The 13,419-nt window shown below is 38.9% G+C and overlaps 1 protein-coding gene across 1 annotated transcript; it reads left to right on the plus strand.

Annotated features, from left to right (window-relative positions):
* Window positions 1-39: 39 nt before the first annotated feature.
* LSM3 (LSM3 homolog, U6 small nuclear RNA and mRNA degradation associated) lies at window positions 40-12,872 on the plus strand. The gene is made up of 4 exons (XM_069083859.1): window positions 40-178; window positions 1,466-1,576; window positions 10,760-10,855; window positions 12,465-12,872. Exons 1-4 carry the CDS (start codon window positions 158-160, stop codon window positions 12,543-12,545), a joined length of 309 nt encoding a protein of 102 aa, XP_068939960.1. The 5' UTR covers window positions 40-157; the 3' UTR covers window positions 12,546-12,872.
* Window positions 12,873-13,419: the final 547 nt, after the last annotated feature.

Here is a 13,419-nt window from a genome sequence, read left to right on the forward strand (position 1 = left end):
AGCAAAGCATTCCTCACTTACTTCCGGTTACAGCAGCCCTCTCTCTACACGCCTCCGGGGGCAGTCCTCATCACGTTTGCTCTGCTTGATAGGCTGGCTGCCGCGAGAGCGTGCACGTCATCTCGCGAGAAGCGGGAAAAGGAACCGGATTTGAAACATGGCGGACGACGCGGATCAGGTATGTTGCTGGAGAGCCTCCCAGTCCTCTGAGCTATTTCAGTAGGACCCCAACGATGCTCTTTGGAGTAGTTCTTTGCTCCCTCTTCCCGGAAACCGTCTAATTGTCCCTTCCCCCAACCCCATCTAAAAATTCCCTAGTAACGGGGAATCTCTGAAAGTCTTGGGCTCAAAATGGAGAAGACCACGCCCTCCGCTTTGTCACTGGCTGGCCAGCTAGAGTTTTCATTGGCTTTTCTTCTGGTCATTGACTAGACCGCCTACTCCTGATTTACGATTCAGCCAGCCAATGACGGAGGAGAAAGTCCGTCCAGTCCTCCCTATCCCCACCTGAGCCCGCAGCCTCGGGAGGCTTGGCTTTAGTGTCCCAGGGGCTCCTTCTCATGGCGCCCCGCGAAGCCTCCGTGCCCCTCGGTGCCTTCGGAATCCCTGCTTGCCCCTCTTTGGGGGAAAGCTTTCTTGCTCTTTTTGCCTCTTGTCTCAGTCTATTTCTCTGCAGACGTTATTGTAAAGCTTCCTTCTTTGCATTTGAGGGTTTTGGAGGGTGTGTGTGTGTGTGTCGTTAATAATTATACTCTTTGACCTCACCCATAACGATAATAATAGCATTTATCTAGGGCTTTCACGTTTGAAAAGTTTATTTTACAAATGCTATATCATTTGATCCTCACAACAACCCTGGGAGGCACACTGTAATTATCCCCTTTTTACAGCTGGGGCAGCTCAGGCAGGCAGATGTGAAGTGACTTGCCCAAGGTCTCAGTGAGTGTCGGAGGCTAGATTTGAATCTAGGTCTTCCTATCTGGCTGCCGCTTTACCCACATCTTCCCTTCCCACCTACAGGCCCTAGATTTGGCTCGCTTTCCCTAACATTTTCAGTTTTTAGTTGCCACATCTCTGTACCAGGAATCTGTAAATCCCAGCCCAGCCTGATTAAGAGGACATATACATTTTCCCCATCCCTCCACCCTCTTTCGCAAACATCACGTCCTCCCTTGATGAAAATATGGCATTCTGCATAGCACCCTTTAAAGTGTGTTGACCTGGCACTCTTGCCTGCCCTAGGAGCCCTAAACAACCTTTAGGTTATAGTACCATTGCAAGGACTGACTTCTCATAAAAGGGAGTGGAAGAATTCATTTTTATGAGTAGCCTCTTGTAAGCTAGGTCAGGTGGGAACTATTAGTGAAGATGCACATTCCTCATTTTGGTTTTTGCAGAGAACAGGTGGGGATGTGTTCTGGTATTACTGGTGGGGGTGTATCATTGCAGTTTCTCCTTTTAACAGCAACAGACGACCAACACTGTAGAGGAGCCGCTGGATCTCATCAGGCTCAGTCTAGATGAAAGAATTTACGTAAAGATGAGAAATGACCGAGAACTACGAGGAAGATTGCATGTGAGTTACACATAACAAATCTTGGACAGATGAGTAATGTTCCTGATAATGCATAAGTTTTCCTTGGAGATGGGGTTTGTGATTTCATTGGTAAAAGGAACTGAAATGGGGACATCCCCTCTACCAGTGCAGCTCTGTACCTTTGCCTGCATCAGGGAGGTGTTAAGTCACTTAAAACACTGGAGGTCAGCAGAGAGAATGGGGTAAGAAAGGTAGATCAGCATAGAAATGGTAAATAAATGCATGGTAGCTGATGAGATCACCAGATGAAATAGTATAGAGGGAGAAGAGAAGAGGCCCAAGACAGAACCCTGGGGGTCACCTACAGTAGAGGGTGTGATCTGTAGGGGGAGCCAGCAAAGGAGACAGAAGCAGGCAGGTAGGAGGACAACCAGTAGAGAGAGTGTCAAGGAGGAGGGAGTGATCAGCAGTGTCAAAGGCTGCGGAGAGGTCAATGAGAATTGAGCAAAAAGCCATTAGTCTGGCGACTAAGAATGGGAATACAAGCCTGCAGAAATGTATGGAAACAGAATGTGATAATTTTTTGTTGTTTTGGCATGATAAGCAGCCTTATATAGAGCTTTACAAAACACTTTGCATGTGTTAGCTCATTTTTTAATCTCTACCATTAAATTTTTTTTTCCAATTTTAAAACATTTTTATTTAAAGTTTTGAATTCCAAATTCTATCTCTCCTTCCCCTCTCCCCTCCCTGAGATGGTAAACAATCAGATATAGGTTATACATGTGCAATGATGTAAAACATTTCCATATTAGTCATTTTGTACAAGAAGTCTCAAAAGAAAAAGCGAAAGAAAGAAAATGAAAAATAGCATGCTTCAGTCTGTATTCGGTCAATATAAGTTCTTTATCTGGAGGCTGATAGTACTCTTCATCATTAGTCCTTTGGGATTGTCTTGGATCACTGTATTGCTGAGAATAGCTAAGTCATTCACAGTTCTTCATCGGACAATATTGCTGTAACTGTACAACATTGTTCTAGTTCTGTTCACTTCACTATGCATCAGTTCATGTTAAGTCCAGGTTTTTCTGAAATACACCTGCTCATCATTTTTTACAGAACAGTAGTATTCCATCATGTTCATATACCACAGCTTGTTTAGCCATTCCCTCCAATTGATAGGCGTTCCTTTGATTTCCAAGTCTTAGCCACCACAAAAAGAGGTGCTATAAATATTTTTGTATGAATAGGTCCTTTTCCCTTTTTTGAATATCTTTGGGATATAGACCTAGCAATAGTATTGCTGAATCAAAGGGAATGCGCAGTTTTGTTGCCTTTGGACATTGTTTCAAATTGCTCTCCAGAATGGTTAGTTGAGTTCACCACTCCACCAATAAACACATCCCCTCCCACATTTTCCTTTTTTTTTTTTTGTCATATTAGTCAATCTGATAAGTATGAGGTGATACCTCAAGGTTGTTTTAATTTACACTTCTCTAATCAGTAGTGATTTAGAGCATTTTTAAATTGACTATAGATAGCTTTTATTTCCTAGTCTGAAAACTGCCTGTTCATATATTTTGACTTCTTATCAATTGAGGAATGATTTGTACTTTTATAAATTTGACTCAGTTCTCTATATTGTTGAGAAATAAAGTCTTTCCTAGAGATATTTGTTGCAAAAATTTTTCCCAGTTTTCTGCTTTCCTTATAATTATGGTTGCATTGGTTTTGTTTGTGCAAAAACTTTTTAGTTTTATATAATCAAAAAAATTTATTTTACATTTTGTAATAGTTTTTATAGCTTCTTTGGTACTAAATTCTTCCCTTTTCCATAAATCTGACAGATATACTGTTCCATGTTTCTTAATTTGCTTATGGTATCATCCTTTGTATTTAAATCATGTACCCATTTTGACTTTATCTTCGTATACAAAGTGCGATGTTGGTCTATACCTAGTTTCTTCCATACTGTTTTCCAGTTTTGCCAGCAGCTTTTGTCAGATAATGAGTTTTTTGGATATCTTTGGGATATAGACCTAGCAATCCAAAAGCTTGGATCTTGGAGTTCATCATATGCTAGATTACTATGTTCACTTCCTATAATGTAATTTGTACTCAGTCTATTCCAATGATCCATCACTCTATTTCTTAGCCAGTTCCATCTTCTTTTGTATGTAGATCACCTATCTTCTTTTGCTTTTTTTTAATTGATTCCCTTGATATCCTTGAGCTTTTGTTCTTCCAGATGAATTTTATTATTGTATTTTCTAGCTCTGTAGAATAATCTTTTAATAGTTTAGCATGGCACTGAATAAATATATTAATTTAGGTAGAATTCTCATTTTATTATATTGGCCTGACCTACCCATGAGCAATTAATATTTTTCCAGTTGATTAAATCTCACTTTATTTGTGTGAAAAGTGTTTTGTATTTGTGTTCATAGAGTTCCTGGATTTGTTTTGGCAAATAGATTCCCAAATATTTATGAAATTTCTCTCTTGCTGCTGGACTTTGTTGGTAATATATAGAAATGATGATGATTTATGTAGGTTTATTTTGTATCCTACAGCTTTGCTAAAGTTGTTAATTTATTAATTTTTAGTTTTCAGCATTCATTTCCAGAAGATTTTGAGTTACAAATTTTTCTCCCAGTCGTTCCCCTACCCCAAAATAGCAAGCCAACTGATTACCCCTTCCCCCAGTCTGTTCTCTCTTATATCCTCCCCAACCCCCACCCCCAACTTTGTAGTGGGGCAGGATGGATTTCTATATCCCAGTGCCTGTGTGTCTTATTTCCCAGTTGCATGTAAAAAACTTTTTAAACATTTGTTTTTAAAACTTTGAGTTCCAGATTTTCTCCCTTCTTCCCTCCTCTCCCACCCCCACTGGGAAGATAAGCAATTCAATATAGGTTGTACATGTGTAGTTACACAAAACATTTCCATAGTAGTTATGTTGTGAAAGACTTAACTATTTCTCCCTCCCTCCTATCCCACCCCCCACTTTTTTTCATTTGACCCTATTCCTTTTCAAAAGTGTTTGCTTCTAACCACCCTCTCCTCCAATCTGCCCTTCCTTCTATCATCCTCTCTCTTATCCCCTTCCCCCCTATTTTCCTATAGTGTAAGATACCCAATTGAGAGTGTATGTTATTCCCTGCTTAAGCCAAATTCAGTAAGAGTAAGGTTGTGATTCTCTTTCACCTTCTTGCTCTACCCCTTCATTGTAACAGTTTTCTCTTGCCTGTATTATATGAGATAATTTACCCTAATCTATCTTTCCCTTTCTCCTTCTCCCAATATATTCCTCTCACCTCTTAATTTTATTTTTTAGATATCATCCCTTCATATTCAACTCATTCTGTGCCTTATGTATACATGTACATACATATGCCCACACATGCATATATTTATACACATGTACACCCTCCTATACATACATATATATATATTCCCTTCAACTATCCTCATACTGAGAAATTGTAACTGAGTTACAATTATTGTTTTTCCATGTAGGAATGTAAATAGTTCAACTTTAATAAGTTCTTTATGATTTCTTTTTCCTGTTTACTTTCTCATGCTTCAGTTTTGCTGGGTAGGCGATTCTTGATATTAGTCCTACCTCCTTTAACCTCTGGAATATCATATTCCAAGCCCTTTGATACCTTAATGTAGAAGCTGCTGGGACTTGTGTTATCCTGATTGTGTTTCCATAATACTCAAATTGTTTCTTCCTGATTGCTTGCAGTATTTTCTCCTTGACCTGGGAACTCTGGAATTTGTCTATAATATTCCTAGGAGTTTTCTTTTGAGGATCTTTTTTCAAGAGGCAATCAGTGAATTCTTTCGATTTCTATTTTGCCCTCTGGTTCTAGAATATCAGGGCAATTTTCCTTGATAATTTCTTGATACATGGTGTCTAGGCTCCTTTTTTGATCATGGCTTTCAGGTAGTCCAGTAATTTTAAAATTCTGTCTCCTAGATCTATTTTTCAGGTCAGTGGCTTTTTTTTTTTTTTTTAGCAATCGGGGTTAAGTAACTTGCTCAAGGTTACACGGCCAGTTATTTATGGGTGTGGTGCTGAGTGTCTGAGCCCAGATTCAATCTCCAAGTCATTCTGACACTGGAGCCGGTGCTCTTAATCGCTGTGCTACCTTGCTGCCCCTAGGTCAGTGGTTTTTCCAGTGATCTATTTAACATCGCCTTCTATTTTTACATTTGTTTGGATCTGTTTTATAGTATCTTGATTTCCCATAAAGTCATTAGCTTCCAGTTGCTCCAGTCTAATGTTGAAGGAGTTATTCTCTTCAGTGAGTTTTTGAAATTCCTTTTCCATCTGGCAAATTTGACTTTTTAAGGCATTCTTCTCCTCATTGGCTTTTTGGGTCTCTTTTGCCGTTTGAGTTAGTCTATTTTTTAAGGTGTTATTTTCTTCTATATTTTTTTGGGTCTCTTTTAGTAGGCCGTTGACTCGTTTTTCATGATTTTCTTGCATCATTCTCATTTCTCTTCCCAATTTTTCCTCCACTTCTCTTACTTGATTTCCAAAATCCTTCTTAAACTCCTCCATGGCCTATAGCCAGTTTATATTTTTCTTGGAAGCTTTTGATGCAGGAATTCTGACTTTGTTGTCTTCCTCCCATTCCATGCTTTGATCCTTTTTTGTCCCCAGAAAAGGAACCTATTGTCTGATTGTGTTTCCTCTGTGTGCTCACCTTGCCAGCCAGTCACTTGACTTTTGAGGTCTTTGCTACAGTAGAACTCTGCTTCCAGAACGGAGAGAGCTTTGTCCCAAATCACTGGGGTTTTTGCTGCTGCTGGAGCTATTAGGAGGGTGCCCTCCCTACAGCCCCCACAAGCTCTGGCACACTGGCCACACACCCCAGGACAAGTACCTAAGATAGTGATCCAGATCCAAGCAGGTTAAAGCAAGAGTGATTACCCTCTGAATGGTTGCTTGGTCTCCCTATGATCTGCAGGCCAGGAGCTCTGGAGGTGCCCCACCACTTATTGCCCTGAGGGCAGGGGCTAGACAAATTTCTTCTGTCCCCCTGTTCAGAGTTCCACACTGACCTTTTACTTTGTCTTTGGTGTTTATGGGTTGAGAAGTCTTAAAACCACCACAGCTGCTGGTGATTTACTATCCTGAAGTCTGCTCTGGTTGCTGCTGGTTGGAGTATCCTGGGGCTGGAACCGCTCAGGACTGTGCCTGGCTCCCAGCTAGCTTGGATACGTCCTTCCTGCCGGTCTGCCAGGCTGCCCTCCGCAGGAGATTTATTTCTCGCTGTCATTTTGTGGGTTCTGTAGCTCCAAAATTTATGAGTTATTTTTTTACATGTATTAGAAGTGATTGGAGTAAGAGCCCAACTCAAGTTTGTGCTTTTACTCCGCCATCTTTAGGATTTTCTAAGTATACCATCTTTTCATCTGCAAAGAGTGATAGCTTAGTTTCCCTATTGCCTATTCTAATTGCTTTAATTTCTTTTTCTTCCCTTATTACTATAGCTAACATTTCTAGTACAATATTAAGCAATAGAGGTAATAATGGGCATCCTTGCTTCACCTCTGATTGTATTAGGAATACTTTTGGCTTATCTCTGTTACAGACAATTCTTACTGATGGCTTTAGATAAATATTACTTATCATTTTAAGGTAAGCTCCATTCCTGTGCTCTCTAGCCTTTTTAATGGAAATGGGTGCTGTATTTTGTCAAAGACTTTTTCTTCATCTATTGAGGTAATAATATGATTTTTGTTGGTTTTGTTATTGATGTGGTCAATTATTCTGGTAGTTTCCCTAGTGTTGAACCACTCCTGCAATCCTACTGTAAATCCCACCTGGTCATACTTACTTGTGATATATTGCTGTAATCTCTTTGCTAGTATTTTATTTTAAATTTTTGCATCAATATTCATTAGGAAAATAGATCTGAAATTTTCTTTCTCTGTTTTGGCTTTTCCTGGTTTGGGTATCAGCACCATATTTGTGTCGTGAAAAGAATTTGAGAGGACTCTACTTTATTTCCAAGTAATTTATGCAGTATTGGGATTAATTGTTCTTTGAATGTTTGGTAGAATTTGCTTGTGAATCCTTCTAGTCCAGGGTTTTTTTTTCTTAGGAAGTTAATTAATGGCTTCTTCAGCTTCTTTTTCTAAGATTGAGTTATTTAAGTATTTTATTCTGTTAATGTGGGTTATTTATTTATTTATTTTTAGAGCAATCAGGGTTAAGTAACTTGCTCAAGGTTACATGGCCAGTTATTTCTGGATGTGGTGCTAAGTATCAGAGCCCGGATTCTATCCCCAGGTCATCCCGACACTGGAGCCAGTGCTCTTACTCGCTGAGCCACCTGGCCGCCCCTCAGCAATTGGGGTTAAGTAACTTGCTCAAGGTTACATGGCCAGGTGTTTCTGTGTGGGTGCTAACTGTCTGAGCTCGGATTCGATCCACATGTCATCCCGACACTGGAGCCGGTGCTCTTACTCGCTGTGCTACCTGGCCGCCCCAAGAATAATCTACTCATGCATCGAGGGCATCCTTTTTATTGGGGGGGGAGGGCATTTGGGGTTAAGTGACTTGCCCAAGGTCACATGGCTAGTTTTTGTGTTAAATGTCTGAGACCGGATTTGAACTCAGGTCCTCCTGACTCCAGGGCCGGTGCTCTACTCACTGTGCCACCTGGCCGCCCAGTAATTTAATTTTTTGTAGATATTCATTCATTTAGATTGTCAAATTTATTGGCATATAATTGGGCGACATAGCTCTTAAATATTGTCTTAATTTCCTCTTCATTGGGAATGAATTCACCCTTTTTATTTTTGATACTAGTAATTTAGTTTTCCTTCCTTTTTTTAGTCAAATTAACCAATGGTTTATTTATTTGCATAAAACCAGCTTCTAGTTTTATTTATTAGTTCAATGGTTTTCTTCCTTTCAGTTTTATTAATCTCTCCTTTGATTTTCAGAATTTCCAATTTGGTGTTTAATTAGAGAATTTTAGCTTATTCTTTTTCTAGTTTTTCTTTTTAGTTGCATGCATTGATGTGCTTTTTTCCTCTATTTTATTGATGTAAGAAATTTAGAGATATAAATTTTCCCTTAAGTACTAGTTTGACCACATCTCATAAATTTTGGTATGCTGTTTCATTCTCAATTCCTGTCTTTGGCTTCCTTGGAGTTTTGTCAGTAGTCAGATCACTGGGCCAAATGTTTAGTTACTTTTCTTGCATAATCCAAAATTGATATCCAGAATATTTGGAGCAATTCACAGATTACAGCTCTCCTACCAGTGCCTTACTGTGCCTACCTTCCCATAGCCTCTCCTACACTGACTTATTGGTTTTTTGTTGGGTTCTTTTGGTCATCTTTGCCATTCTTCAGGATGTGAGGTAAAACCTCAAGTTACTTTATTTGCATTTCACTTAGTATTAATAATTTGCAGCATGTTGTCAAATGGTTGTTTATGGTTTACATTTCTTTTGAAAACTGTTCATATCCTTTGACCTCTTACCAAGTTCTAAATGACTTTTGGACATGTGTGTGTATACATAAACACATACATCTATGTATATGTGTATATATATATATATATATATATATATATATATATATATATATACACATACATATAGATATATTGTAGTTACCCTACATTTTGGATTTCAGTCTTTTATCAGTGATTTTGATAAAATTAAACTTTACTAAGCATGTTTGCTTATTTTGGAGTTCTTAATGATTTTTTTTTTTTTGGAGCAGAAGCTACTTAATTTCATGTATCCAAAATGGCTTATTTTGTCTTCTATTCTTTCTTTTATCATTTGTTGGTGGACTCTTCCTTCTCCGTGCTTCCCAGCCAACTCACACTCAGAGAGTTGAAAGGGATTTCAGAGGTCATTATTCAGTTCCAACTGTCCCTGAATGTGAATCTTCTCCACATCCCTTTCAGAGGTCTGTCTGGGGAATCTGTTACCTCCAAAAGCAACCAGTTCTACTTGGGCATAGCTCTAATTGTTAGGATGTTTTTCTCTTATGTCAAGTATAAAGTTGCCTATTTCAAAATTTCTGATTTTTAAAAAAGTTCTGAACTTAGACATTTTTGTACACAAAATAAAACAGAAAGAAGATTGCACATGAAACTCCCAGTCTCTATTATGCACATTTTGTTTTTTGGTTGTTTTTTTTTTTTTTTGGAAAATGGAAAAAAATCAATATATAACTTTCTGAGCTGTCCTGCTTATCTCTGTAGCCTTCTGACCTTCTTTGTGTTCTTTTCAGTGCATTTAAAAAAGATGTTTTCAGTGACCTTTATTTCTTCTTTATGAGGGGAACTCCTTCATCCCATTTCCCCCCTATGCCTCCAAATGAAAAAACAACAGTAAAGCTCATATATCAAATATATATAGTCAAGCAAAACAGATTCTCATGTTGGCCACATTAGAAAGTGTGTGCCCCAGTCTTCACTGGAGCCCATCACCCCTGTCTCTGTCAGGAGGCGAGTGGCATCAGCACTGCTCCTCTGGAATCATTGTTGGTTGTTGCATTGAGTTCTTAAATCCTTCAGAATTGGTTTTTCTTTCCAAGGTTGCTGTATTATTATGTAAACTATTCCCCTGGTTCTGCTTACTCTACTCAGATTTTTGTATGGATGGGTCTTTTTCCTCTTTTTTTGATCTCTTTGGGTTATACCCCTTGTTTTTGAAAAATACGTGCATATTTTAAACATTCCTGTTGCTCACCCTCCCCCAAGATTCAAGCAATAACAATAAGTACACATAAGGAGAACAAACATTATTGACCACATATACCAAAGCTGGGAAAGGCACCTTCTTGTTCTTATTGTAACTTTCTTAATTGCTTGTGTGTTATGGGCAGTGTGCCTCCTTTAAGTAATGTGTAAGATCTGGGTCCTGCGTACTTACATTTTACACATCCTAGGAAATTTTAAAATTGTGTCCATTAATGGAATTTTTTTAGCCAGGAAAAGTAAATCATGACTGTATTAATGATCTCTTTACCTCAGAGCACACGGAAAAAAATCATTCACAATAACCCTGTTTTTCATATTTAAACAGTAAGGAATATTCATCTTGTATATTACTGAATTTTTGAAATTACTTGAATCTTGAAATTACTGAATTTCAAGTATTTCATATTGTCAATCTGTGTTCACTTATACATGTTCCATAATCTAATAATTCCAACTGCATTTGTTTCCCTAGGCTTATGATCAGCATCTAAACATGATTTTGGGAGACGTAGAAGAGACTGTGACCACTATAGAAATAGATGAAGAAACTTATGAGGAGATCTACAAGGTAAGCGGTCTCGCCTGTGCCTTCTGGCAGAGTGATCTAGCAAGTATCATTCTTCAGTCCAACAGACTGATCCCGTGCCTCCTGGTGCAGCTCAGAGAGCTCGGACATTGCTTCCTTCTTCTTGCTCTTTTTTTGGCTTCCCTTAACACTATAGAACGTGGGCTGTTTTCTTTTAATTGTTCCTCTTCCCATCTCTTGGTTCTGCTTCCCTAATATCAACCTTTTGCTCTTTATCCATTTCTTTCCGGAGGTCTACTCTTACCTTATTGTCCCACATCTTGATTTGGGAGCTCCTTCTTCAGCTCTCCAGAGTCTCCCGAGCTCCTTAATGTCATCTGATCAAAGATGCAGAGCCTTGATGCCCACTAGAGGCCAGCTAGTCCAGCCTCCTCACGTAGAGGGGAGGACACTGAGAAGCCTGGACAAGATAAATGCTTTGCCCGAGGTCACACAAGCTGGAAGTGGCAGAGACAGTGTGTAAACTCGTTAAGTCTGTGTCCAGAGGCATCTCTTTCTATCCCAAATCTCCCTTCTGCCTGACAGACATTTCGCCTTTGGTGTCTTGCCATTTCTTCAAATTTAATGCTTACTTATTTAATTTTATTGCTGTTTTGATCTTACACCATCCTTATTTCCAAATAAATCCCTCTCTTCCTCCCCAGAATTATCCCTTATAACAAAGAATAAAAAGAAGGGAAGTAGGGAGAAAAAACAGTTCCTCAAAGCTAACCAGCCCATTAGCTGAGCCCGACAGGCTATTACAGCTCATGGCTCTGCAAAGAAGGCAGAGGGGGAGCATGTTTTCCTTTCTTTGGCACCAATCTTGATCATTATAATTACACAGCATTCAGTTTTTTTTATCTTTTCCATTTGGATTGTTGTAGTTATTGTGTTTGTTTTCCTAGTCCTGCTTACTTAACTTTATATCAGCTCATAGTGTTTCTTACAACTCAGTGATATTCTATTCTATTCATGTACCACAACTTGTTTAGCCATTCCTCAAATTGGTGGGCATCTTCTTTGTTTCTGCTTCTTTTTTTTTTATAGCAATCGGGGTTAAGTAACTTGCTCAAGGTTACATGGCCAGTTATTTCTGGGTGTGGTGCTGAGTATCTGAGCCCGGATTTGATCCCCACGTCATCCCGACACTGGAGCCGGTGCTCTTACTCACTGTGCTACCTGGCCGCCCCTTCTGCTTTTTTACTACAAGAACAATATTGCTATCAATATTTTTGTGTTTGTGGGACCTTTTTATCACTAAAACAGTGGGATCTCTGGGCAAACCAACCAACATTTCAAATAATGAAATTCCTCATCTTCCCCTTCCCTTCCACAAAATATCCCAATTGATCTTCCTTTCTTAAAACCTCAGAATGACTTTTAACAGTTGATGTAGAGTAATGAAAATTGACAGTGATTTTTTTTTTGGTTAGCACATGTAGATAACCAGGTTTTAAAATAATTTCTTTGTGGTGTTTGTTGCTAATCCAAATGTGTATTTTGGTATTTTTTTAACATTCACAAAATTTCCCTTTGTTTTAAAAAAAAAATCCATAAGTATTTGCTTAAAATATGTTCTATGAAGTTTTTTCTTTTTTTTTCCTCTCAGTCAACCAAGAGGAACATTCCAATGCTGTTTGTTCGAGGAGATGGGGTAGTATTAGTAGCCCCTCCACTGAGAGTTGGCTGAAACCAAGACTATCCTGTGTGGAAAATTGGAGACTCTGGACAGTAGCCTCTGCAAGAAAAGCTGGTGTTTTGAAGAACAGCCTGTGATACTTTTTGATATTAAGAAATAATCAAGGAACCCTCCACCCTTAAAATGCATTTATTTCCAGACAGTTCCTAAGTTACCTGGCATAGCACTCATTTCTTAGATTTTGGATACCAAACCTACTAATTAATGTGAGCGTCATAAGGCAAGACTCTTTTTCAGCAATTTAATTTGTCTCTTCATCTTATAGGCAATTATATTTTTTAAATTAAATTTACCTTTTGGTTTTTTTTGATCAAGCAACTATTTATCTTGTGATTCCTGAAAAGTAATAACGTCTACGACAGTTGTTTTTATATAGCTCAAATGTCTGAGCATCCCAAGGCACAAACATCTGAAGCAGGAATAATCGATCCTCCTGTTGCCTATTCCCTTCTCAGGCTCATTCTCAGGTGCTGAGTGTCAGGCTACACACACGCGCGCACACACACTCACACTCTGCCGCATTTGTGAGCAGCCCGCCACGGCTGCCCTCTCATTTGAGAGTGGCTTTAGCAGCAGAGCCGGTGAGCCCTAAAGCTAAAGTGAAAATCATGTGCTGGGTTTTTTCCCCCCTAGTGGATTCTAAACCGCATCAAGTATAGTCAAGGAGTAGAACATCATTCCTTGCTTTAGTGAGTTGCATCATCGGGGGTTAGATGATATTTGATTTGTGGCCAATTTATTTGTAAATCTGCTGAGTGTGCTCAGTCTTCTCTTATCGGGTATGATATAGAACGACATGTTATTTTTAGTGATATGCTATAAAAAGGGCTTTCTGTCAACATTCAGTAGTAACATGAAATGGGCC

The sequence above is a fragment of the Petaurus breviceps genome, unplaced genomic scaffold (genome assembly GCF_028583685.1).
Source record: "Petaurus breviceps papuanus isolate PSGF00001 unplaced genomic scaffold, PetGlider_PUasm1.0 174, whole genome shotgun sequence".
Lineage (NCBI taxonomy): Eukaryota > Metazoa > Chordata > Mammalia > Diprotodontia > Petauridae > Petaurus > Petaurus breviceps.